The sequence below is a fragment of the Meriones unguiculatus genome, chromosome 8 (assembly GCF_030254825.1).
Source record: "Meriones unguiculatus strain TT.TT164.6M chromosome 8, Bangor_MerUng_6.1, whole genome shotgun sequence".
Classification (NCBI taxonomy): Eukaryota; Metazoa; Chordata; class Mammalia; order Rodentia; family Muridae; genus Meriones; species Meriones unguiculatus.
In genome coordinates this window covers 75,328,579-75,356,337 of record NC_083356.1, presented here as the reverse complement: position 1 = coordinate 75,356,337, position 27,759 = coordinate 75,328,579, and the positions used below count along the sequence as shown (strand labels likewise).

General features: G+C 50.0%; 1 protein-coding gene across 2 annotated transcripts in view; it reads right to left on the bottom strand.

Annotated features, from left to right (window-relative positions):
- Window positions 1-25,356, bottom strand: part of Niban2 (niban apoptosis regulator 2) — a 67,262-nt gene extending 41,906 nt beyond the window's left edge. Inside the window, exons 1-2 of one of the 2 annotated variants that reach the window (XM_060389952.1) lie at window positions 25,221-25,356; window positions 24,634-24,737 (exon numbers count right to left, since the gene is read on the bottom strand). In XM_060389952.1, the coding sequence (XP_060245935.1) occupies window positions 24,634-24,667 (34 nt within the window). In that variant the 5' untranslated portion in view covers window positions 24,668-24,737; window positions 25,221-25,356. Of the gene's footprint in view, window positions 1-6,582; window positions 6,847-24,633; window positions 24,738-25,220 lie in introns of those variants that run through there. The other variant, XM_021661892.1, reaches the window with a different exon arrangement.
- Window positions 25,357-27,759: the final 2,403 nt, after the last annotated feature.

The window sequence follows — 27,759 nt, the reverse complement described above, 5'->3', positions numbered from 1 at the left end:
TGGGGCGTGGTGAATGAGAAGGGACCCGCGGTCCCCGGTGGGCGGGGCACCACCCAGGCAGCACTTCCGGTTCTCCCAGTTTCACCATCAAGCCTCGACGGTGACTCAGGCCCTGAAACTCCAAGAAAGGAGTGTGGCTGTTGCTCCCCACTCAGGCTTTAGAAAGCCCCGCTTCCCCGGGCAGGGAAGTGGGTGGGGGTGGGGCCCGGGAAGGAAAAGGCAGCGCAGGAATCTGTAACCGCGGGATGATGCCTCTGCGACAGTGTGTAGTGAGTCAGGAGGGGGCGGGGCAGAGGGGTGGTTGCTCAAAGCGAGACTGTGAGCCTCTGAGTAATGACTATGGGTGGGATGTATTTGTGCAGAGCCTCTGACACAGCTGCATAGACCCCGCTCATCTCCCACTCCCCAGGCCCCGGTCCCCCTGTGTATGTCTCTTTGGGGCCCTTCCCACACTGTCCCGTGCCCATTATAGCTATGCAATCACAGTGGGGTTTGGACTTAGTCGCTAAGTAAGTAAGGCCTTGCTCTCCGTGTTTCCTGCCTGCCTTGGAGGTAATTCTGTGAGATAATCCAGACAGAGGATACAGTGGCTCTATTAGTAAGTGCTCAATTAAAGGATTTGGCCTGAGCCAAGCAAAGTGGTGCACGCCTGTAATCCCAGCACGCTGGGAGGCAGAATCAGGAGGATCTCTGTGAGTTCAAGGACAGCATGGTCTACAAAGTGAGTCCAGGACAGCCAAGGCTACACAAAGAAACCCTGTCTCAAAGAACAACAAAAAAAGATTTGGCCTGGGCTGTAGTTCAATTGGTAGAGCTCTTGCCTAGAGCATACATGAGGGCCTGGGGTAGATCCCTGCCTTAAAATATAAACACTGAAGGGATACACAGTTACCCTCCGCCATACAGTTTGAGGCCAGCCTGGGTTACATGAGGCCATGTCTAAATAAAAAGATACCCATTTTAGCATTCACAGCCTGAGAACTGCCCCTCCCCCCTTCTCTATCACCCACCATTCTCAGTCAGGAAATGGACCAGTCCCTGTGGGCAGCAGGCCAGGGAAGCAGTTACTGTGTGGCCACATGTCCCGAGGCCACAGACTTCAGTCCACACTACCAACTCACGGCAGTGCACTGGCGTATGACAGATGCTCAGGGGTTCCCTGGGCTCCCAAGAGGGAACCTCCCTAGACATGTCCAGATGAAGAAAGGCAGGCAGGGTAGAGTAAGGCTGCAGGATGAGCCTGTCTTCAGCAGGAAAGCCAAACACAGTCAGGCAGCAACTGCACAGAGCAGACTCCTGGTGCTCCAGAAACCCACACGGCAGGAGCGACCCAAGGCCAGCATTTGGAGGAATCCGAAGAAATGGTCTGTGTCCTTGCCTGGAAGGACATGCAGCCTTTGGAAGAAATGTTTGTTGCAAATGGTTTAGAAAAAGGCAAGACACACAGCTGTTGGGTCGCGGTCCCAGCAACCTATGACAATGAACAGGGGCAGGGGAGGGCAGCACGGTCAGGCAGGGGGCTGGGTAAGCAGCCCTTCTTGTCTTTCAGCTTCATTCCTGAGGCGGCAGGAGGCAGGGAGGGCGGGTTATGGCCCAGTTTGGGATTAGAAAGGTCTCTTTTGGCAGCCTTTGTGGGAAGGCCTGGAGGGTGAGGTGGGAGGCCCCCAGGAGGCCAGAGCACAGGCTAAAGGGTGGGAGACGACCCAATAGAAGACTAGAGGAGGCTGGGGGGGGGAGGGGAGGGCAGGGTCAAAGCCAACAAAAGCACATTATGTAAGACTCAACACAAGAGATAGCAGAGTCCCCAGACAGCTTCACCCCCAGAGGCTGACTCAGGCCTGGTCCAGCATCCGGCCTGCCCAGTCCCTTGGCAAAGCCCCTGACAAATAGGTAGCACAGCAGGGAGTGCGTAGCGGGACCTGCACTGGGACCCGCACTGGGACCCGCACCACCATTTACTCCTGCACCTGCAGCCATTTTTAGACGGGGAGGGCAAGGAGGTGAGGAGGGTTAAGATCAATTTGCAAACAGGTATTATTTGCTTTCCATGACAAATAAACATGATCCCTTTCTCATACCCGGTTATCAGAAGGGTGATAGCCTCAATAATAAAGTAGGTCTTGGCAGTGGGTCTGAAGCGTTTTGCCGCCTTCCAAAGGCTATATATGGATTTATCAGTAGGTTTCCTTAAAGCCTCTCATACCGGCTCCTAGCACAAGATGTATACACGGAGGTTTAAACAGGACAATGCATACAAGCAAGATACCAATAAAAACCCAAGTAGCCTTCACCAGGGCTCTGGACAAGTAACAGTGCCCCCAGGCAAAGAAAAGTGCTTTCAGTGGCAGGAAAAGGCTGGCTACAGGAGCGAACACCAGTCTGGAAGAAGTGACCAGACAAATGATTTCTTCTGGAGAGTGAGGAGCCAAGAAAGAAAGATGGACGATGTGGTTTCTACATACTTTCCCCTCCCAAAGTGTCCAGGCACACACTGTGTTGTAAGTTTGACCAACCAACGCTGCCTAGAGTTGAGAGAGACTGGAAAGAAAGGGGTAGGAGTGGTTACTGATGGGCCCGAGGTTTATTTCAAGCGGGCTGAAAATGTTCTCAGATCAGCTATGTTGACGGTTGCACACTTCAGTCAATACACTAAAACTGTTTTCTGTGGGTGGATGCTACAGGGTGTGGAACTTGGTCTCAGTAAAGCTGCTGGTTTTAAAAAAGAATTAGCCAGGAGGAAGGAGAGGAGGGCAGGTGGGCGGAGCACACGGGAGCATAGGTGCTGGATCATTCTGCCCTCTGTGGGTAATTCTAGCACCTTTACGGAGGGGTGAGCCACAATGGTGGAGCCCGCAAGGATGTCCTGGAGAAGGGTGATTTTCCCCATCACAGCCAGGGCCAGCCCTCCCACTGGCAGCTTGGGCTCCAGTCTCTACTCCTCACTTGTAGTATCTTGGTTTTGGGGGTTCCAGCCATTTGTATAAAATCCCTCAAAGGACTCAGGACTCCTATAAGAGCCCTGCCCTGTATCACGTGGAAAGGATGGTCTGGCATAGCTCAGCCACTTGTCTAAATCTCCTGGTTCCTTCTACACACCCCCACTGTCACTGTCACTGTCATTACTCAACCCTCACCCATCACACATAACTGAAACAGCGGAAAGGAGCCAGGAAGAAATCAAAGCTTCAGAAAACCCTTGTTTATCCTCAGATCCAGAGAACTGGCCACCCTGACTCCACAATCAGGACAAACCCCAGGAGAAAGCGTAGCTGCCACTGCCCCACCCCTTTGAACTCCAATACTAGAGGGATCCCAATTACAGAAACCCAAGAACAATCCAATAATAAGATGTTTGCTGAGCACTTCTGCCCAGGTACTGGGCTGGGTACAGCATTCTCTGCTTTAAGCCGCTGGATCCTCTCAGCAGTCCCTAGCTACCACTGATATTCCCATCTCACTGATAAGAAGACTGAGATCCAATCCCCAGGAAAGCATGGGGGTGGAAGGGTCTGATGGCGCAGGCCTGTAAACCCAGCTAGTCAGGAGTTGAGAGACAAAAGGAGCTCAGACTCAAGTCCTGCCTGGGCTACAAACTGAGTCCAAGGCAACCTGGGAGACTTAGTAAAACTGCCCCAAAATAAGTAGCTATAGCTCAGTGGTGGAGGGCTTACAAAGAAAAGAGAAAGGGCTGGAGGGATGGCTCAGTGCTTAAGAGCAGTTGTTCTCACTGAGGACATTGGTTCAGTTCCCAGCACCCTCAGCTAACCACCATCTGTAACTCCAGCTCCAGGGGACCTGACACCCATCCTCTTCCAACCAGGAACACATTCCAAGCACAGATATACACAGGAGCAAAACACTCAAACATATAAAATGAAATGAATAAATCTAATAAAACAACAACAAAAACCGGGCTAGAGATACTAGCTCAAGGTCAGCCAGCTAACACTTTGCTCTAGCCAAGGTTCGTAGGGAATTTTAGTATTGTTAGGCCCTCATAGCCAGAAGGGACTTCAGCCAGCAGGCGCCACACCCCATTCTGTTCATATCTAGGGAAACTGAGACCTGGGGAAAATAAGCAGCCCCTAGGTGACACAGGCTCTTTACCTCTCAGGCCCGTTCCATACCCTGCTACCAGCATCACCAGCGCTGGGCTGGAACAAGCCCCTGCCTGCCAGAGGCTTTGAAATCTCAGGATGAAAGATACCGGGGCAGCAAAACAGCACCCTGGGTAAGAGCACGCCTGACCTTTGCCAGGACTTGCAGGCTGGTATTCACCTGCTCACCTGCTAGGGGAGGATACAAGACACCCAGCCAAGCCACAGCACCCTAACAGGCCTGGGAGCTTAGGCCCTGTGGGAGGGGTGTTCCCACAGCTGACACTTCCACAGGTAGGAAAGGCTCTGGAATTTTACTCAAGTACCTGCTCGGGAGGGGGTGAGGAGGAGAGTGACTAGTGGCTGGAGGTGGCAACAGATTCCTTCCAACAGATTCCTAAGGAAGTTCTGTCTCTCTCTCTCTCTCTCTCTCTCTCTCTCTCTCTCTGTGTGTGTGTGTGTGTGTGTGTGTGTGTGTGTGTGTGTGTGTGTGTTGGGCTACCTTCTTCCAGCTCCCCACCCCCACTCCCCAGGTGAGCTGGCCATGGAATCTAAGGCATCTGAAGGGGATTATTAATAGCACTGAAGTGTTAGGAGGACCGGCAAGTAGGTCCTGAGTGGGCACAGCCCTATTTTCCCCAGCTTATATCCACGAAACAAACTTGGCCCTCTCCAGAAGGGGCCACTTCACCTTCCCTGGCTCAGGCTCCACTCCAGGAATTGGCCAATAGGGCAGGGGTGGGTTCTCAGCTCAGGGCTAGGGAAGGTGGGAGATCTGGGTGTGGGGAAAGGAAAAACCCCACTGAAGTAGGGCACACCCCACCCATGCTTGCTGAGAGGCGTGAGAGGAGGTCTGAATAGAGAGACTGTTACAGAACCCCAGGAGGTTGCCGCCAGCAGGGAAGGGACAGGAAGACTCCGCCCTGCCCTTCCTGAACCCAGGCCTTGTCCTACAAGGAGCCTTCCAGGACTAGCTGTTCAGAGGTGAGAAATGGTCTAAATCACCCCCTCTGTACCCAACTCCAGGCCTGGCCCAGTGACTGGGCAGGCCTTCTCTAGCACCTTCTTTGTGCCCTGCTAGAGTCCAGCCCTGGAGGTGGAAGAGAGTAAGGGACACCCAGCCTTGCTCTCAAAGGGTCTCTGCTGTCAAGGGGAGGTGAAGGATACAGCTGAGCACTCAACAGGACATCAGGAAAACGTAGGGACACCACAATCAATGGTCAGGGAGACAAATAAATAAGGCCAGGGGAACTGTATCCTCCGCGTGCTCTCTGATAAAGCCTCCTGGCTGACACCCCTTGTCTCAGTGCCTCTTCATATACCCTGTACTAAGCAAGGCTCACTAAGATCTCTCAGCAACCATCAATAGGAAGGCAACAATGGCCAAGCCCTTTCAAAGATAAAAACTGAGGCTCTCCAACGTTAAGAGACTGGTCCAAGGTGGGCAGCGGTGACCCACGCCTTTAATCCCAGCACTAAGGAGGGCCAGGCAGGTGGATCTCTGTGAGTTAGAGGCCAGCCTGGTCTACAGAGCTGGCTCCGGGACAGCCAGCGCTACCTAGTGAAACCCTGGTTTAAATAAACAAAAACAAAGGAGACTGGTTCAGATCACACATCTGGGCAAAAATGCTGAAACTGCATTCAAGACTGCCTGGCCTGACTTGCCTGTGTGGTCAGCCCAAGCTGAGTTTTGGGACAGCCTGAGATTCTCAACCCATCTCCTTCTCCACAGTGAACCAACCCAGGATCCTGGGCTCCTCCACAGATTTGGGAGGAACTCCCTCTTGAGAAGTGTCCACCATGCCATGACCGGCTGCGAGCAAGGCTGGCTGAAGGTACTGGGAGGCTGGACACAGGCCCTGAGGGAGCCGGTTCTGGCCATGAACAACCAGCCCCCCGAAGTTGTAGTGCCAGCTGATTTGGAGCCTCAGGCCAGGGACCCGCCCCCTCAAGGGCACCTCATCTCTCCTTAGCTCCACTCTCCACGCTCAGTCCCAGGCCCTCCAAGGGCCCATCCTGCTGTAAGCTTCAGCCACGTGTACCGGGGCTGAGGCCAGGGCGAGGTGGGACAAGGCAGCTGAGGGGGGAAGTCAGGAAGCTCTGACTGTGTGGGCCAGAGTCCGGAGTAGAGATTAGGCTTGGAACGTTGCTGAGAAGAATGGGGGTGCGACCCCTCCGCCACGCAATCTAGAGTATTAGATGCAGGGTTCTGGCCAGACTGGGTTCCAAGGGGAGTAACTTCCAGTAGAGAAATGGGGTCCCTAGGCTCCTCAAAGGGGGAAGGGAGCACACAGAAGGACCTGGAAGGGCCGTCCAGACCGAGAGGGAATAAGTTCCGAGAAAGAGTGAGGGTCTGGCCGGCTCCCGCCCCACCCCGGGCCGGGCCTTGACTCTCGAGGACCCCCACCCCTCCCCGCAAGGACGGAGGCGTGGCCCAGGGTGCCTGGCGTAGTACCAGGCCGGCGGGGCTCTGAGCGGTCCTCACCTGCGATGTGCTGGCGCCGCGCGTCATCCAGGTGTGTGGACAGCACGTCTCCCATGGCGAGGAGAAGCCGCGGCCGGATCCGCCCGCCGCTACTCAGACGGACGCCGCTGGCGCCATGGAGTCCGCAGGCCCCACTCCCACCGCCCCGCAGCCCCGCTGCCGCCTGGGCTCCGCTTGGCTCCTACCGCGATCCCCGCCGCGTCCCTCCCGCCAGCAGCGAAAGCCTCTCCAGCCGGCGCCCAGGCCCCTGCGCCCGCCCCGCCCCTCCCCGCCCTGCCAGCCCAGGCCACGCCCCCGTCAGAGCCACGCCCTCCTCTCCAGTCCTGGGCGGGCGGGGACCTCCAGACAGCGGGTAGACTTAGACAAAGAGAAGATCCCTGGAAGGGAGACCCGGGGTAGATGCGCCAGCTGTGCGCCAAATTCAGATAGCAGTGAAGAAAAGTCTGATGGGGGCATCGCAGGAAACTGGGCGCCCTGGGGACTGCGGCCTGAGCGTCTCCCACTCCCCTCCTCACGCAGAGGAGAACGGAGAACGTAGGGACTGCAAGGGGACGCCTGGACGGACGTGCGGGAAATCAGCATTCCTCCAGCCCCTTTCCTTTTGACCCCTACCCCCAATCTCGCCCGCAGCTGCCCGACCTGGGGACGTCCCCTGGCCTTGATCGGACCTGTTCCAGAAGGTGTGCCAGCCCATCTTGCACAATAGATGGGGGCAGATGGCGAGGGGAAATGGACTAGAGTAGAGTGGAGGACCGAGGGACATAGGAGAGGAAGGAACGGGGTGGGCAGGGGGGAGGTGAGGGGAACATGATTGGAGTTCAAAGATATCAGGGCCCAACGCCTGGGGGTCATTCTTCAGGCCCGGCCTGTGGGCATTTCATTCGGAGGGCGGCTTGGCTTGCTGGACAGAACAAAGGAGGAACGGCTCTTTACAACTTGCAAAAGACTATCTGAAGGGACCTCGGACTTTGAGTACTTAAGACAGTTGGGCTGGGCATAGGTGGGTCACTAACACCATGAGAAAGCGTTTCAGTTTCTGGACCCTCCCAATCTGGTAGAGGAGGCTGACTACCTTCAGGTATATCCTGTGTGTGTGTGTGTGTGTGTGTGTGTGTGTGTGTGTGTGTGTGTGTGTGTGACCAGGGCTGGCTAGCTGCTGCTTGCTTGCACCTCTTGGCTCAACACTTCTGTGCCTTCACCCCGTTATTAGCTGCTCTCCCTGACACCTGGCAGCCAGTGAGGGTCATAACAGTTACCTGTAACTAAGCACCTGTCTCTCAAACCTGTCACCACCACAGGAGCAAGGTTGGGAAACAACTGAGGTGATGCAGGCCCTCAGTCATGCTTTCAAGTCACTCACGGGTCAGTCATTCAGCCGCTGTGATAAACACTCATTTGCTAAGCCTGCTGCAAGATGCTTTGTGTGAGGCTGAGTGTGGTGGTGTGTGTCTCATGCTTAGCCTTAGGGAGAAGGGGAGGAAGGCAGGTCAAGAATTTAAGGCTATGGGGCCGGTGAGATGGCCCAGAGGGAAGAGCGCTCACTGCTCTTGCAGAGGACTCAGGTTCAGTTCCCAGAACCCACATTAGGCAGCTCACAACTGCCTGTAACTACAGTTCCAGGGTGTCTGACTACCTCTCTGGCCTCCACAGGCTCCTATACTCACATGCAGCAAATAAACCCACCCAGGAAAACACACATATACATAAATAAATAAGAGAAATCCTAAGACCTTGAGTCTAAGCAAGCTGCAAAGCAAGTTTGAGGCCAGTCTAAGCTACATAGGAAGACCTTCTTTCAAAATACCAGTGGCTAAACTGGGCAGTGGTGGCACACACATTTAATTCCAGCATTCAGGAGGCAGAAGCAGGTGGATCTCTGAGTTGGAGGCCAGCCTGGTCTACGGAGAGAAAGTTCCAGGACATCCAGGGCTACACAGAGAAACCCTGTCTAGAAAACACACACACACACACACACACACACCCAAGAGCTGAAGTAGTAATTCAGTGTTACAATGTTTATCTAACATGAGCCAGGTGGCCCTGAGTTTCTGTGGTAGTTCACACACACACACACACACACACACACACACACACACACGCACATACACACACACAATATGTACACATTTGTGTGCATGGCACACATACACATGCACACACACGTATTACAGATGAAAAGATAAGGAAGTCCAAGCTACCTACTCTCTGTGACCCTGGACAAGAGGCATTCCTTACTGAGCCTGTTTTCTCACCTGTCAAGTAAGAATAATGACACCTCATGGGGAGGGTCAAGAGAGTCACCTCCCAACAGACAGAAATGCCATTCTGGTTCCTGCCCTCCAGAAGTCTGAGGGAGGGAACAGAACACTGTGTTATAAAGATGGTGATTTAAGCATAGCACCAGGGCTGAAAGTTGAAAAACAAGAATTGTGACAGCAGGTACTCAGGACAGGACATTCAGGCAGTGGGGGCCCACACAGGCAAAGGCCACGCCCCTGAGAAACAGGATTCGTTTTCAGATCATCAGGAGGAACTGAAGTCAGGCTGGCAAGGACTTCCAGTTTCCTTGTGCAGAGGTGGCCCAGAGAAGGAAAGCGACTTTTGTCCAAGTCTCTCAGTAGGGCCAAGGCCATCACAGCTGACACTGGTTGACATGTTCTCTGAGCTGCCGGAGGCAAATGATGATGGTGAGCTCATTTTATGCTTTCCCCAGCCTCAGCTACAAAGCCTAGAAAGGCCTGTTACCTGGGGGGAAGACAGCTGGAGCCAGCTGCTCCCCACCGCTCCCCCAGCATCCTCTCAGCTACATGGAGGAAGAGGCTGACCAGTAGTTTGTCCTTAGCCTTCATGGTGCACCCAGGCCCAGAGCCTGGAGCATGCACACACACTTCCCAGAACGCAGGTCAGATCCCTGGCACAAGGACCTTTTCCTCTTGGCTTAGACCTCTGCCGTCTGTCACTCAACTACCCTGAGCTTCCATGGCTTCAAAAGTGGGAAGGCTCTGTAAACTGTAGAGTGCTGTGCATGAGGGTGAATAGTCACCTCTGATCTTGAGGCCGGTCCCTAACAACTTTAGATTGAATGCACACAGAAACACTGAACCGTAAGAAGAAAAAGTCAGCCTGGTGCAGTGGTGCACGCCTTTAGTCCCAGCACTCAGGAGGCTGAGGCAGGAGGATCGCTGCGAAGCTGAGGCTAGGCTGATCTACAGAGTGAGTTCCAGGACAGTCAGGGCTACATAACCCTGACTCAGGAAAAAGAGAGAGAGATAGAGAGAAAGAAAAGAAAAGAAAAGAAAAGAAAAGAAAAGAAAAGAAAAGAAAAGAAGTGGATGAGCTCCTGGAATGACAAAGAATAGAGGAGGTTGAGGAATACAGGTGCAGCACATACTTGCCCAAATTTAATAAAAGGTGCTTTCAAAAGAGACAAGTTTTGTTGCTGCCTCCTCCTCCCCCTCCCCCGCCACCAGACACTAAAGAGCAAATCCAGGGCCTTGTACTTGCTAGGCAATTGCTCTACCACTAAGCTAAATCCCAGCTGTCCAAACAGACATTTTTAGTATAAGTCGTTTATACTGGGTTTGTATGTGTGTGGTACTGGTGATTGAAACAAGAGCCTGAACCTTCTAAGCTGGGGTTAAAGGTGACTTCTGGAATAGGTCGATTAAGATATGAGAAAGTGTGGAAGGTAGGGGTGTCGGTGGGAAAGGGCAAGCAAAAAGAGTCCACTTAGGCCCTAAGGCCATGTGGTCATATTGAGACTTCCTGCAGGAGGGGAAGGGAGAAATGGCCTTGTCTTGGGTTGGTGGGACCAGATGAGGAGGCTGCTGCAGCATGAAGAATAGGGTTTGTTCTGAAAAGATTGCAAAGCTCTGTCTTCTGTATGTCAGTGAATCAGGGCAGCTATGGCTTTTGGGTCAGGGAGAAATGAAGGGTTTTGCCACTTTATTTGTTTGTTTGTTTGTTCCTTTATACCAGGGAAGGAACCTGAGCGCTGGTTTGTGTTAAGCAAGCATTCCACCTCAGGTATCCCCTAGCCCTTCCCTTTTTTATAAAAAGAAAAAAGAAAGAAAGAAAGGAAGGAAGGAAGGAAGGAAGGAAGGAAGGAAAGAAAGAAAGAAAGAAAGAAAGAAAGAAAGAAAGAAAGAAAGAAAGAAGATAAAAGAATATAGTCATGAGCATGATGGATTCTAGGAACTCAGACAGCAAAAGCTTTATTTTCCAGTAGCCCAGGGTCATTTTCATGTTCACCTTTTTATTTGCTTTTCATTAACTTTTGTACTAAGTATACAAAATAATGGGTGTGATGACACTTGCACATACTTTATATCATTGTCCTTTGCCCATATTCACACCCATCCCCCTTCCTTGTGCCTCTCCCAAATGACTTTTTTTTTTTTTTTCAGGACTGAGCATACAAGCCAGAGCTTGTACACGCTGGACAAGAGCTGTACTGCGAACCTCCCAGCCCTTTGCCTTCCAGGTTTGAGTAGACTGTGATATTTTCATTTTCTTTTTGTTTTGTTTTGTTTTTTTGAGACAGGGTTTCTCTGTGTAGCCCTGACTGTCCTGGAACTCACTCTGTAGAGCAGGCTGGCCTTGAACTCACAGAGTAAGTTCTGCTTTCTGAGTGCTGGGATTACTGCCTGGCTATAATATGTTATCACACATGTACAGGGTACATACATGGCATTTGTGTTTCCTCTTGTCATGCTGGGGCTCAGACATGATACATGATAAGCAAGTAGTCCTCCACTTACCTGCACTCTTGGTCCATTAACTTTTTCATTTCTATGTTCTACTTGCTTTCTATTGGAATGGTGTGTGTGTATTATTATATAGATGTCCTTGTGTGCACACACATACATGAATAAAAAAAGAAATAAATAAAATTTATTGTAGATAGAAGGGAGAACAGAGGTAGAGACAGGGACATCTGGAAGAGTCCAGAGTGGACATGACCCTGAGCCGTGTGAGGAGAGGTGGAGGGGAAGAGAGGGGGAAGAAAAGGGGACCAGGTGCAGCAGCCAAGAGGACAAAGGTACCATAGGGACAAGTAACCAAAATAGCTGGATTATAGGAGAGAGCCTCTGGGGGAAGGGCAGCCCAGCCTTTGGGCTGGAGGGGGCTGAATATGCCAGCCATACCCTATAACAAGCAAGGGCTGAGGATTCTGGGAGAACGTGGAGGCCAGGTCCACTTTGATATGTAAATAGGTGCCTCAGCCATTTGTCCCAGGGTTTGAGACTTAACAATACACATGTGGCTCTTCCAAAGGACCCCGGTTCAATTCCTGACACCCCCAAGGCAGCTCTCAACTGTCTGTAACTCCAGCTCCAAGGGATCTAACACCTTTACACGGATGCACATAAAATAAAATTAAATAAATTTTAAAATGATACACATGTGTTCTTGCATGTGGAAGCCAGAGGTCCACATCAATCACTCTCCACCTTAATTTTTGAGGCAGGGCCTCTCCCTGAACCTGGAGTTCAGTGACACAGCTAGGCTGGCTGCCTGTGTCTGCCCCTCGTCCCGCCAGGGCTGGGATTACAGATGCATGCCCTGTTCCTGTCAGGTGGCTGCTGGGTATCTGAACTCCAGCATTGATACTTACCAAGTGACCGTCTCACCACCCCCTCTTCTTCCTCTCCTCCTTCTTCTCTAAGATCTCTTTCTGTAGGGAGACTCTCTCATCCTTGTAAGATACTCTCTCTTTTTTTTTTTCCACAGTCTAGAGGCTGCCTCTACCCAGCAGACACTCCCACCCCTTTCCTTGGTGACTCCAGGCGTATGGATAAAAGGTAGGTATGTTAGGATCTGGGGCAAGGAGGGAAGGAACCCTGCTGCCCACCTGCTGGGCCAGCTCCTCCTAAAGAAGAATGCCACCTACAGCCTTGACTCACCAGGCCTGTCAGGGTCAGGAAGTGGCTTCTGCCAACCTGCCTCTCAGCAGGGCTGCCCCGCCCAGCCCCACCCTCAAGCACATTTGGAAACAGCAACCCGAAGGTGAAGAATAATGAGCCTTTACTTTCAAAGGGAGGGTCCAGAAGGCTGGAGCCAGAGCCTGGACTGAAGCCCAGAGCAGGGTAAGCATTTCTCTAGGGTTTCCAGGAGGGGCTTAGCCAGCACCCTTCCTTCTATAGGAAGAAGGAAGGGCCCTTCTTTGCTCCCCCAGGTTGGCTCCAAGCCCTGGCTCTGCTTGCCCCACAAACCTGTCAGACTAGAAATAGAGGAGGAGAAAAAACAAAACAAAAAAAACAAACACCTCCAGTAAACTGCAGGGGGTGTGGATGAATTGAGATTTTGTTTTTAAGGAATATCATGTGTCCACCTCTGTTTACCTTGTTGGCATGCCCTGTGGTACGGAAGGGACCCTGGCTCTGGGCCCAGACTTCCCCCTTGGGCAGTGAGAGGCACGGCAGGGCAGCACACAACTGTTCCACCCATCATCACCTGGCCTCTGTGAAAGTCCCATCTTGCTCCTTCATGGTGGGACTGTCACCTCATGCAGGGCCCAGCAACTGCCCAGTCCTTGGCTCGCCTGCCTGTCGATGCCCACCTCTAGTTCTCACTGGACACTCACACAGATTCTTGTAAAACAAAACACGGTCATGTTGTTTTCCACCTCAAACCATCTGTGGATCCTACTGTCCTTGAGAAGAGGCCAAATTCCTAAAAGTGACACTGAGGGAATTCTTTCAGCCTCTCCATTAAAAAAAAAAAAAGTTTTTACATCTGTTTATTTATGTATTTATTTTTTGTGACAAGGGAAAGGAAGAAAGGGCACATAATGTGGACTTCAGATTTGCAAGAGTCTAGTCTCTCTTCTCTTCTTCCACTGTGTAGGTTAGATAGCAGCAATGGCCTCTACTCCCTGAACCATCTCACCAGCCCTGACCCCTCCTTTATCCTGCTTCCATTTCCCCCTTCGACAAGTCACCCTGAACTTTCATGTCTTTAGACTAGCCCTGCTTTACAAACTAGCCAGTCCTTTGCCCTGATTTCTGCTCCTCCAACCACCACTCATTATTCAGACCTCAGATAAAACCCTTTACCACACACCCTTGAGTTAGGTTAGGCCCCACCATCATTGCTCTCCCCACCTCTAACCTCTTCCTGCACTACCGTCAGCATGTTTTAAGGTTGTGTGTGTGTGTGTGTGTGTGTGTGTGTGTGTGTGCATGTGTATGGTTATCTGTGTGACTAGGCCATCCTCTCTGAGGACTATGCCTGTCCTCATGTCACATCACATAACACAAGATTGAGTGAGCGCCCCAGTGCACAAAGCATTGGAGACATGAGGTCCACTTACCCCTGGATCTTAGCAGTGAGACCTGTGTCTTATCTCGCCTGCATCAGTCAGGTCTACCTCACTTGACAGCAAAACAAGTCCCTGCCAACAGGGTCTGCTTGTATAACTTCAGGAACAGGGGACTCACTACCTCTCCAGATCATGGTTCCATGGTCAGACCCAGTAAACCAAAAGCCAAACGGGTTGCTGCTGAAGTATCAGCAAGTGCCCAGAGAATAATGATGACATGAGGACCAAGGCGGCCTCACTTGAGCTCCCACGCTGGGCAGTCCCTGCCACTCTGGGCACTGGGTCTCCCATTCTCTGCCTCACTGGATCATCAGCACCACTGATGTCCTGCATTGAGGTCCTGCATTTTCTGGGAGACAAAACAGGCTTAAAGTTGCTGTAACTTGTCTGAAGTCTCAAAGCAAGTAAGGGATGAAGGGTTGGGATGTAGCTCAGAGGTAAAGCACATTCTTGCAGTACATGAGGCCAGAACTGGAGGAAAGAGAGGAGACCCTCACTTCACACAGCTCTGGCTCCTTCAAGCTTCAAGGCACCATACCTCGTGCCTCTAACCTTGTATGTCCTGCCTTATCTCCTCAACCATTTCTCAGGTCCAACATAAGACTCTCTTCCCACTACAAACATGTCCGTTGTCAGAATGTCATAGGAATACTTTCCATATCAATGGCTATTCATCTACTATTTTTTTTCCCCTACATAATCTCATGTATCCTAGGCTGGTCTCAAACTCACTCTACAGCTGAGGAAGATCAGCTTGAACTTCCGATCATCTTGTCTTCATTCCCAGTGATCACAGACATGCATCCCAAGCCCTGTCTTGTGTGGCGTTGGGGGTTGAATCCAGGTCTTCATGTAGGTTTGGCAAGCCTCCCACCAACTGAGCGACCCGACTCACCCCCCCTCCCAACTGTTCTTTTTTTAAGACAGGGTCTCACTCTGTAGCCCTGGCTGCCCTGGAACTCACAGAGATCCTCCTGCCTCTGCCCGTCAAATGCTGGGAATGCAGGCTTGTGCCGCCATGCCTGGCTTTGTCCTCTGACTTGGGGATGGGAGTGGTGCTTGTTTTGCAGCACTGCTGGTTGAACCCTACCTCAGAGCACACTAGACACAACTTCAGCCCTCCGTTAGTCTGAGGTGGGGTCTTAGCTAGCTGCCCAGGCCGTCCTTAAACTCAGACTCCTGAGCAGATAGAATCACATGCCTGTGCTATCAGCACCACCTCAAATTCACTGTGGAGTGCCGTATGACTTTGAGCTCTTGATCCTTGTGCCTCCGCCTCTCAAATACTGGGATTAGAGGTGTGTGTCACAGAGCCCAACTTTATAACTATTTCTGAGCATTGAAGTTCTAGAGGTGACATGGCTGGCTCTGGAGCTCTGGAGTCGGTCTGGAGCTCGGTGACCGACTTCCTGAGGTGACTGTAGCAGCCAGTGTTCCTCAGGCCCTCCCCGCCCCTTCCTCCCTCCCCCCCTCCCCCGGTGCTGTCTTATGTCTTTTGTCAAGAGTCCTTTTGTTGGTTGTTTCAACTTGAGCACGAGTCTTACCACTCACTCCCTGTTCTCCAGAGTGAAAACTATCGAAGAAGACAGTAGCAGGTCCTGACTCCTGGTGGGCCCTGGAGCTGTGTGCCGCTAAGCCCACTGGCACTGGCCAGTCCCTCCCAGTTCCTCCCAAGAGGAAGGGACTCAGGCCCCATCAACCCACACCCCACACACCTCTTCCACTTTAGCCTCGGTTTCCTGCTGGGCCACAGCTGTCCCTCACCAGCTGGTGACTCAGAGACTTCCAGGATGGCAGGGCTGTCAGCCCTGCCCAGCCCTCTGGGCGGGTGACTAAGCTGTGGTAAAGGCAGGGCTGAGCTCCAGGGGCAGGCGGGGGTTCCTCTGCCGTTCTTGTCCTCCTTCCTCTATCCCTTTGGTCTTGCTGATTTCTGTGTTCCTGGCCTTCCTCAGAGAACGGGGATAATCTTGAACTCCACAAAAAAATATTTCCTGAGCACCAAGAGTTATAGAGAGAGGGAAAACAGAAGGAAAGTGGGAGAGGAGTGGAAGGGAGAGCCCTAGTGCCCAGTATAAAGGGATCCAGGACTAGGAAACTATCAATGAGTGCCCCCTTCATCCCCCTAGCTGCACAATGCCTCTGTGGGACCTGGGAAAGCCAGTGCCAAGAATCTCGGCCAGTCTGGTCCCAGGGCCCCAGCTGGCTCGGCAAGTGCAGCAGGTCAGATTCGAACCTTGCTCCCCACTCCACCAGTCACACCCGTACAGGGAGGCTTGGGTGAGGAGGCTGGGGTAACACCTCTGGTTCTCAGCCAGGGGGTGGTGCACATCTTTAATCCCAGTACTTGGGAGGCAGAGGCAGGCGGATCTCTGTGAGTTCAAGGACACTCAGGGCTACACAGAGAAACCCTGTCTTGAAAAAAAAAAAACAACCAACCAACCAACAAAAAGAAATGGACTCCCAAAGGTATTTGGGTTGTTAGTCTTGCAGGTAACTGTGTGTGTTGGAGCGCATGCTGTTTGCATTGGTTCATCCGAAATACTAGATACTATACGCATTTTACTAAGAGACCGGTCTCCTAGTGATCATGACACACTGCCGTAGCTATGACATTGAGCGGCCTCCAAGCACCAACAACGGCCAGGCTTCGGGACTTGTTTCTTTTTGCTTTTTTTAAAAGAGTTATTTTATGTGAATGAGCGTTCTTCCTGCATGTATGTACGGGCACCACCTGGGTGGCTGGTGCCCTCAAAAGTCAGAAGGCGATGTCACATTCCCTAGAACTGGAGTTACAGAGGGTTGTAAGGCGCTGTGTGGGTGCTGGGAACCAAACCCATGCCCTCTGCAAGAGCAGCCGCTGCTCCCAAGCGCTGAGTCACACCCTGGCTCTCAGATGTGCTGTTCTTTTCATCACCCCCATTTTGCAGATGAGGAGACTAATGCTGAGAAAATGGCTATGGGTTCACAAGGGGAGAAGTCAGGAAGCCAGTTATCCTAACTGGGCTCTTAGACCCCCAACTGGTGGGACAGAAATTGATCTGTTTGATGGATGCGGAAGCCGGCTTGACAATGCAGGCGTACGAATTGCTCCCAGACCATCCCTGGTGAAACCAGGCAGGCCTCCAGTATTTAAGCGTCCCCAGCACACAGGAGAACATCAGTTGTACTTGAGTGGCTGGTCCTTCCAGACCTTGGTTTCTGTAACCGGAGCCAGAGGTCCACCTGAACTACTCAGGAGAAAAGCCTGGGCCAGGCACTGTCAACAACTGGGGAATTGCTCCTAAGAATGCTGCGAGCTGTGTGGTCATCTCGTGTGGGCACAGGTGGAGTCTAATTTGGGGGGTACTGCGCTGGGATAGAACCCAGGAACTCCCTGACGCTAGGTGAGCACTCCACCAGTGAATTCCAGCCCCACCAGATGCTAATTCTGACAGTGTGAGGTGTGACAGTGTGAGGGCTGTGAGGGTGTGCCTGGAAGCAGAATGGCATTGTGGGAGGAGGTAGCAGGCAAGCCCCGCCATCAGGAAGGAGAGACGCTGTGGCACAGGTGTGTCAGCTAAGCCGCCAAGGCTCGATTTGTGAAAATCCTCCCTAAGGCTGCTCCCAGTGGGAAAGAAGGATCCCTCTGGGCTCTGGCAAGGCCAGAAGCTGATCTAGGGAACAAGGTCAGACAGTGTGTCTGTTCCCTTTCTTTCTTTTGTTTGCTTTTGCAAGTAGGCCCAGCTTTCAGTAGGAGGTAGCAGGGGTTTTGTTTCTGCTTTTGCTTTTTTGAGTCAGGGACTCGTGTAGGTCTAGCTGGCTTCAAAATCACCAGGTAACCTTAAGATGACCTTAAATTACCAATTCTCCTGCCCCTACCTCCCAAGTGCTGGGAGTACGAGGTGCTAGCCATGAAACCCAGGGCTTTGAGCATGCTAACACTCAGCTTTTCTCAGCGACTCTTTTTGTTTGTTTGTTTTGGCTGGTTGTTTGGTTTTGTCTCAGCCTGCAGCTAGGGGTTAAAAGGACCACCTGAGACGGGCAGGCAGGCCCTAGGAATGTGCCAGCAACTGCCTTGGCACCACAGTTTAACTGCTCAGTGAGTCTTAAAAGTATGATCTGGGCTGGATGCAGTGACACACATCTTGGGAAGCTGAGGCAGGATGATCACTGCAAGATGGAGGCCACTCTGGGGTGGAGAGTGAGTTCCAGTGTGTGTGTGGTACACACACGTGCATGAGGGGACTGTTACTGGTGTGTGTGCACCATGCCATCTCTGCAGCTTATAAGGGCACTTCCAGAAACCAGAAAGTTCTCTCTGACAGGAAACATTATTCAAAGAAAATCACTTTATTTTATTTTATTTTTTTTTAGAACAGGGTCTGGAGAGATGCCTCCGTGCCTAGGAGTCCTTAAGAATACTATCTGCAGGGGCTGGTGTAGTGGCACACGCCTTTAATCCCAGAGCTCGGGAGGTAGAAGCAACAAGATCTGTGTGAGTTCAAGGCCAGCTTTTTCTATCAAGAGAGTCCAGGACAGCCAAGGCTACATAAAGAAACCCTGTCTTGAAAAACCAAAACCAACCAAGCAAACAAAAACAGTACTGCCTACTATTCCAGGGGACTCGGATTCAATTTCCATCACCTACGATGGCAGCTCATCATTGTCTGTAACTCTAGTTTAGGTGATCCAATGCCCTCTTCTGGCTTCCATGGGCACCAGGTACACACATGGTATACAAACATGCATGCAGGTAAAACACTCATATCCATAATTTTTTTTTAATTTAAAAAAATAAAAAAAAGAACAGGTCTCCCTGACTGTTTTGGAACTTGCTCTGTAGAAAAGGCTGACTCTGAACTCAGAGATTCACCTGCCTCTGCCTCTAGAGTGCTGAAATTAAAGGTATGTACCACTATGGCTGGAGATAACCACTATTTTGACTTTTATAACAATAAAACAATTGTCTTTGTCCTAAAAGTTCATATAAATGGGATCAAACAACAACAACAATAATAATACTACGCAGTCCTGGTCAGCCTGGAACTCCCAGGCTAGTCTCAAACTCACACTGGGAGAAAAGGCGTGCACCACTACACCAAACATTCTTTTTCCAAAATGCCTGACATATTTTACTCCCACATGGAGGATGTACAAGCACTCCAGTTGCTCCATATTCTTGCTGACATTTGTTGCTGTCAGCCTTTCATTCTAGCTTTTCTGATGGCAAGCAGCGGTATTCATGCTGGCTTTGTTCTCCCACACATACCTTTTTTTTTTTTTTTTTTTCAAGGTCTAGTCCCTATATAGGGGAGGACGACCTGAAATTCCTGACCCTCCTGCCTCCATCTTCGGAGTGCTAGGATTCCAGGTGTGTGCTGCCACGTCTGGCTAATTACTGTGCATATATATTCAAGGCATTAGTGATTGAGCCACTCTCCTCGAGGAGGTAGGTGCCGTACTCCTGAGCTACACCCCACCACTCCTCTCGTTCACTTAACAACAGTTTTCAATCCATGCTACAAAGGAGCTGAAGGATGAGCTGAGGGGTCAGCCAGCCAGACTGACACAGAAGAGAAGCATCCAATAGAAACTGGGAGAGCAGAAAAGTCTGAGGATGTGCCCAGGGGAGAGACACAGAAAGGGGAGAGAAAGAGTCTAGTCTGCAGTCCCAGTCATCCCACAAGGCAGGCTGGCTACCACGGAGGCCAGAAAGAGGGAGAAAGGTGAAGTGGGAGCTGTCCACAGAGAGACCTGGTCAGAGCCTGGAAATAGCTTTTTTTTTTTAAAAAGTTTTATTTATTTATTTTACATTGCTCTGTCTGCATGTACACCTGCACACCAGAAGAGGGCACCAGATCTCATTATATAGATGGTTGTGAGCCACCATGTGGTTGCTGGGAACTGAACTCAGCACCTTTGGAAGAACAGCCTGTGTTTTTAACCTCTGAGCCATCTCTCCAGCCCACCTGGCAATATCTTAAGCAGAAAGAAAACTCAGAAAACATAGAGCCAGCCTGGGCTCGTGAGATGGCTTCATGGACAAAGGTACCTGCTGTAAGACTGATGACCTGATTTGGAACCCCAGAACTTGGTGGAGGAAGAGAAGCAACTCTTGACCACACACACACCTGCTTACTCACACACCCCTCAGCCCCACAGGCAGACATGTACAGACAAAATAAATAAACAAAATGCAATTATAATTAAACAAAAGCTCAGCTATTTAGCTTACTCACTGTCCTCACATAAGACCTGCATCTATTTCATACCTACAATGGACAGCTCATAACCACCTGTGACTTTAGCTCTGAGGGATCAAACATCCTCTTCTGACTTGCACAGGCTCCTGCACATACATAGTATGCAAAAACTCAAGCTGGCTCACACACACACACACACACACACACACACACACATGCATGTAAAATAAATAAGATTTATTTATTATTATTTATACAGTACTCTGCCTGCATGTATGTGCACACCAGCAGAGGGCACTATCTCTCATTATAGATGGTTGTGAGCCACCATCTTGTTGCTGGGGATTGAACTCAGGACCTTTGGAAGAGCAGACAGTGCTCTTAAGTACTGAGCTACTTCTCTGGCCCCCTAAACAGATCTCAGAAATAAATAAATGTAAAATAAATAAACGGAAGGAAGGAAGGAAGGAAGGAAGGAAGGAAGGAAGGAAGGAAAGAAAGAAAGAAAGAAAGAAAGAAAGAAAGAAAGAAAGAAAGAAAGAAAGAGAAAGAAAGCTGGGTGATGGTGGCAGCATATACCTTTAATCCTGGCACTCTGGCACTTGAGAGGTACAGGCAGGTGAATCTCTGTGAGTTAGAAGAGACCAGGACAGTCAGGGCTACACAGTGAAACCCTATAAAAAAAAAAAAAAAGAAAAGGAAAGGAAAAAGAATAGAGCCTTGATTGTCAGATTCTATGGGGCCCAGTGTTTGATTTAAGACTTAATTTCTGATCCTTCCCCTCCTATACGGTTCTGCAAAGAATGCATGTTCTTGGACGCTGAAGTCAGCAATGTACCTGGAGACAGCTGCTGTCTGACTTTTGCTTTTCCCTACCCACTCCTGTGTCCAACGTCAGGCTGCCTCATAGACCAGGAAGGTGACCACTGCCCCCTGGTGGTAGCTGAGATTATGGTCACAGAGCCGGGAGATGCAGCTTCTCTAGGACACCCTCTATATCAGGAGAACTGTTTGACCCTCAGGCTTCCTTCCCTCCTCTAAAGAACCAACTCCTGTATGCTCCACTGCTGCCATCTCAGGGCTTCCCCAGCTAGTGATCCCCACCATTGTGAAGCCTCCTGGTACCTTGTCCATCCGGTCCATGGCTCTCGTGTCTACACAAAAGCAAAGGTGATCTTTTAAACAGTTATGATTTCAGTGAATGTTCTATGTAATGCACATATCTTAGGTGCAGAGATCAATATATATATATATCTGCACCTAAGATATGTGCACCCCAATATATATATTGGGGTTAGCCTGTGCTATATGTACACAAATGCTAAATTCTGGGCCCCAAGATCTGGTTGCAGTCTGGACATGGGCATTGTCACATACTCTGAACAAATTTGTGTAAACTTTACTCCCCAATTATCACTGATTAGTTAATAAAAAACAGTCTGGACGGCCCATAACTGGGCAGAAGAGAGGTAGGCAGAGCTCCATTCCTGGGGTTTGAGGTCTCAGGTAGGGACCAAGAGGGAGAAGGAGAAGAAGAAGGAGAGGAAGATGGAGAGAAAGGACATGGCCTGATGCAGATGACTGAGTCCAGACAGGACAAATATTGACAAGTAACTTGGGGCATGTGGCAGGGAAGTATCCAGACAAGCTTAGGAAGTTAGTATACATTGTACTTGTCCAGTTACTGGGCTTACGCCTGTTAAAGAAATCAATATGTCTCTGTCTCAATTATCTGGGAGCTAGCTGGGTTAGAAAAGCTCTCTAGAATTGATAAATTTTCTAATAAATATGAGTAATTACCCATATAACACTCACCAAAGCATTTCTAGGCCCTTCTGCCTACCAAGATCCACGAGCCCCACCTCTTCCTACCCTCCCCTCACCTCCACTCTAGTCTCCCAATTCCCACACACGCCTGCCTTACCACTACCCCAGGGGCTCTGCACCTTTGCACTTCCTGCTCCCTGCATTGCTGCCATTGAGTCTTCCTTGATCACTCCCTGCCTTACTCACTGAAGCAAGGGCTCCCTGTTAAACCGAGAGCTTGCCTGATATGTCTAGTCTTGCTAAACAGCTTGCTGAGGGGACCCTCCGTGTCTGTCCTCCTAACAGAAGAATTGCAGGTGGTCACCATGGCCACCTGGCCTTTATGTGGGTTCCAACGATCCAAACTCTGCTCCTCATCAAGAATCAAGGGCTTTAAAGCCTGAGCCATTTCCCTAGCCTCTTTCTCTTATCCCTGTCTCTTCCCTCGGCATCCCCAACCCCATCTCCTGTCCTCTGTTCTCTTCTATCTCTTCCCTTTCTGCCCCCCTCCTTTTCTCTTTTTGATTTTTGTTTTGTTTTTTGAGACAGGGTTTCTCTGTGTAGCCCTGGCTGTCCTGAACTTGCTTTGTAGATCAGGCTGGCCTTGAACTCACAGAGATCCACATGCCTCTGCCTCTGCCTCTGCCTCTGCCTCTGCCTCTGCCTCTGCCTCTGCCTCTGCCTCTGCCTCTGCCTCTGCCTCTGCCTCTGCCTCTGCCTTCCAGAGTTCTGGGATAACAGGCATTTGTCACTGCACCCAGCTTTGAATTATTATTATTATTATTATTATTATTATTTTTTTTTTTTTGAGAAAAGGTCTTGCTGTGTCACTTTGGCTAGCCTGGAACACTGTGTAAATCAGCTCAAGCTGGCCTCAAATGCCCAGAGCTCCCTGTGCCTCCTGAGTGCTGGGATTAAAGGCAGGTATCACCACAGACAGCCCTTTAACTCTTTTCTTTACTGCTGTGTCCCCAGCACCTAGAACAGGTCCCAGCACACCTGAGGGACACAGAAATACTTGGCGGATGAGGAAGGTGTTTATGAGTGAGCTCTGAGTCGGGCAGAACTCCGATTGCACCATCGCTCTGATATTGCCCGCTGGAGAACCCTTGACTCTAAGCTTTGTTTCTCTGGTCCACAAAGGAAAGTGAAGGTGGTTCTTTGTCACGGGTGTCCACTGACACCCGAATCCAGTGCTCATCCAAGGCCAACGTCCACCATCTCCAGGTGTTCAACTGGGCTTGCTCAGAAATATCACCCCAGCTGGGTCCCTCATTAATAGTCAACCCACCCCAATCAGTTGTGTGCAGTTCTGCTCTAACTGCACCTGGCTTTGGGGAGGGGCTAGGGTGCATAGGTAGGAAATGAACCAGGGAGGGAGCTTCATCTATGTGTCTATGGGAAAGCCATACCTGTTGGGTAAAGGCATTCTAGGGAGATCTTTTTTGTGTGGAGGATCACCCACACTCCTGTATGTAACCCCTCAAAATATGCTCTGTGAGTAAGCCCAATAAACCCATTCATTGGTGCCCCAGGAAGAACTTTGGTAGCATCACAACTTGGCTTGTCAATGGGACCTTGACGGGACGGACCCATTGTTTAGGTCTTCCCAGGACAGGAATTTTAGCAACAGAGATGAGGTCTTGTTTGGCTTTAGATGCAGCAACCTGCATGGATGGGAACTGGGGCAGAAGCCTTTCAGGTTTTTCCTTCCCATATATCCCTTTCCTTGATCAGCAGAGTTCCTCTAGCAGCCTGAGGTGGCCTAGACACCTGTAACCCCAGCAGTCAGGAGGCTGAGGCAGGAGGATGGACGCACAGTGATACAGACAGCTCTTGTAATAATGCTACTGTAAGCCTCCTTAACAGCTGCATAAAGGCAGCAAAGCCGATCTGTTAGCAAAGCAGCCTGGCCCAGAGCAGAAAGGAGAGGGTTTTTGCTGATGGCCGCATAGCAAAGGAAAGGCCCTCTCACAGGTGACAGTGCTGGGAAGTCAGTACAGGAGGACGGCAGTGAAGAGCTCAGGCTTTAGCAGCCATGGGAGAGTCGGGCAAGATGGTGCATGCCTGTAATCCCGGGTGGAGGCAAGGGGATCAGGGGTTCAAGTCATCCTCGAGTACATACTGAGTTTGAAAATAGCCTGGGCTATAAGAGACCCCGTCCCAATAATAAACAGACAAACAGATGCTAAGTAAAGTTTTAAGAAAAGGAAGAAAGGAAGGTGCCTAAAATTTAGGGTACAAACTTTAAGGGAGTGTCAAATCAAGCCAAATAATGTATGTATAAATATGCACACATGTGCACATGTATATGGGTGGTGCAGTGCTGAAGACACAAACCCCGGGTCATGAATACTAGGCAGGAGTTGTGTAACTGTTAGCTGGAGACATGGCTGAGAGACCTGGTCACTCTTTTGGTCCCGGGTTCAAGTCTCATCACCCACATTGCCTCTTACTCCAGCTCCAATACCCTCTTCTGTCTTCTTTGGGTACCAGACAAGTGGTACAAAAATATATATTTAGACAAAACAGCCATACATATAAAAATTAATTTTTTGGTTTTTTCAAGGCAGGGTTTCTTTGTGTAGCCCTGGTTGTCCTGGAACTCTCTCTGTAGACCAGGCCGGCCTCAAACTCACAGAGATCTGCCTGCCTCTGCCTTCTGAGTGCTGGGACTAAAGGAGTTTGCCACCATGCCCAGCTATACAATATTTTTCTTTTTAAAAGTTATTTACTTACTTATTTGTGTGTGTGTGCACTTGTGTGTGCACATGCCATGACGTCAGTTTCTGGGTCAGAAGACAGCTTGCAGGAGCGGATTTTCTCCCTCTACCACATGGATCCTGGAGACCAAAGTAAAGTAGTCAGCGTTGGCAGCAAGTGACAGAACCTGCCAAATTATCTCTTTTGTTTTTTGTTTGTTGTTTGTTTTTCTGAGACAGATTTTCTCTTTGTAGCCCTGGCTGTCCTGGACTCCCTTTGTAGACCAGGCTGGCCTTGAACTCACAGAGATCTGCCTGCTTCTGTCCCCCACGTGCTGGGCTTGAAAGAGTTCACCTCCACTGTCCAGCCCACGGTGAACCTTTATTCAGCCATAAAACCCAAAATTATGTCCTTTGCAGGCAATGCAATGGAAACTGGAGACCAAATGGAACAGACTGAAGATCATCACGTCATATGAATAAGCCAGACTCAGAAAAAGAAATGTCAGAGATTTTCTTTCGTGTCCCAGTGACATAGTGATTAAATGCACCTAGGAGGACTGTAGGAAAATGCTGAAGAAAATCAAAATTGGCCAGCATTCAAGTATAGTTGCCTTGCAGTACCTGTTACTGAGATTCTGCATGAAAATGGTGGCTAGCCGGGGCCTAGACCGCTTCTGCTGTGACAGTCAAGTTGGCCTCCAGAGGATTGAAGAAACTGAAGGACCAGGAGAAGTGCGACCATCTGAGACATCCCCAGCCTGCAATAAATGGGTCAGTTTATGTAACAACAGCAAAGTGAACACAACACAAGGGCTGCGCAGCTCAGCGGTGGAGCTCCCGATTGGCCTAGACGAAGCCCTGAGGCTCTTTATGTTTCTCCTGGCCGCCGGCAGGTGGCGGGGTCAGCCTGTGTCTGGACGATGGTTTCTCACTGGGTCTCCACTTCCCAGAGCTGAGAGATGAAAGAGGGTGCTGCTCTGGCTCCAGGAGCATGCTACTTTTCTCCTTCTCTATAGAGTGGAGATCCCAGGACTGAAGAGATGGTTCAGTGGTTAGGAGCACCAGCTGCTCAGAGGGTGCAGGTTCAATTCCCAGCATCCACATGGCTGCTCACAACTGTCTGTAACTCCAGATCCAGAGGACCCAAACCCCTTTCACAGATATACATACAGGCAAAACACCAATGCACATAAATTAAGAAAAAAATAGACATCTCAGATTTTCTCTTTAGAATTCTCAATCATCCTTAGTATCCACCCACCCATTTAGGGAGGACTGGACACCAGAATGAAAGAGGCCTATAAGCTGTTTGTCTGTGTGTGTGGTTGGTTTTGTTTTTCGAGGCAGGGTTTCTCCATGTAACCCTGGCTGTCCTGGAACTCACTCTGTAGACCAGGCTGGCTTCAAACTCAGCGATCTGACTGCCTCTGCCTCCCAGGTGCTGGGATTAAAGGTGTGCATGAGTAGCCAGGCATAGTGGTGCACGCCTGTAATCCCAGCACTCAGGGAGGCAGAGGCAGGTGTGCTCCAGGCCAGCCTGGTATACAAAGCAAGTCTAGGAAAGCCAAGGCTACACAGAGAAACCCTGTCTTGGAAAAAAAAAAAAATCCACCACCTAGCCAAGACTATGAGTGTTTAACAGAAGCTCTGCCTATAATCATCCTAATGTTATAGCTGCTTATATTTTATTATCGTTTAGTTAGTTTAATTTGTTTGTGTGTTCAAAGACGGCTTTATCTGGCCCAGGCTGGCCTTGAACTAAGTAGCCAAGATTGTCCTTGAACTCTTAATCTTCCTGGGTTTGAGCTCCAGCACCAAAAGGAAAGTTTTGGCTGGGGATTTATCTCAGCGATAGATAAAGTGTGTGCTTAGCACAATACACACAGGTAATAAAATAAATCTTAAATATTTAAAACCAGGTTCATGTCTACAGTCCCAGCACTTGGGAGACTGAGGCAGGAGAATCACAAGTTTGAGGACAACATGGGTTAATTTAATTCTGAGTATAGATTTAAATATTTCCCATTAATATTTTTTATTGTGAAATGAAAAGCAAAGCAAAATATATACAGAAGGAGCTCAGTCTCACTGTGGGGTAATCATACCATTCTAGGGCTTTCATTGTTCTGCTGAGAGGAAGGAAGTTAAGGATCAAGAGTGGGGATGGGTACAGTGACCTCAGAGGTCTAATGCTTCCCAAGAAACAGACAAGACAGCTGGAGAGACAGTTCGGAGGTTAGGGGTAACTTCTTGTTCTTGCAGAGGTCCTAGGTTTGATTCCGACACTCAAATGGCAGCTCACAACTGTACATAACTCCATAGGTTGTACATGATACACAGAGGTACATGTGAGCAAAACACTCATACACATACAATAAAATAAATCTAATTATTTTAAAAGAAAGAAAGCACTTCAGGGCCAGTGTGTTCTGGCCAACCAGGGCTACATAGTGAAATCCTGTCTCAAAACAGCAAATGTCAGCCTACCAACTCACCAGACAAACAAATGAAAGGCTAAAAAAAGGGGTGGGGGAGTCATTAACACTCATGTCTATAATCCCAGTACTCCTGGAGGCTGAGGCAGCAGGATCTAGAGCTCCCTGCTAGCATAGAAGATCTGTCTCATACACAGTAAATAAACAAGCAGAGGTTGGGGGATGGCTCTGTCAGTAAACTGTCCATTGTTAAGTATGAGGGCCTTAGTTAGGATTCCCAACACCCACCTTACGTTCAGAACAGAGCGTAGTGGCTCAGGCCTTTAGTCCTCAGGAGGCAGAGGCAGCTAGATCTCTGTGAGTTTGAGGCCACCGTGGTCTACATATGAGTTCCAGGCCAGCCAGGGATACATAGTAAGACCTTATCTCAAAAGGAAAAGAATGAAAAGTCACATTTGGTGGCTACAATCCCAGCAGTGGGGAGTTAGATAGGACAAGTCCTAGTGTCTGATGGCCAACCCTTCTGGTTAATTTGGTGAGCTCCAGGTTCAGTGAGAGAACTTATGTCTAATAATAATAATAATGCATAGAATAACTGAGGAAGACAGGACATCAATCACTGGCCTCCAAAGGCACACCTATCCCTCATGCATATGTCAACATGCATACACACACACACCAAAATAAATAAAACAAGTGCAGAAAACACATAGGGCCTGACCTGG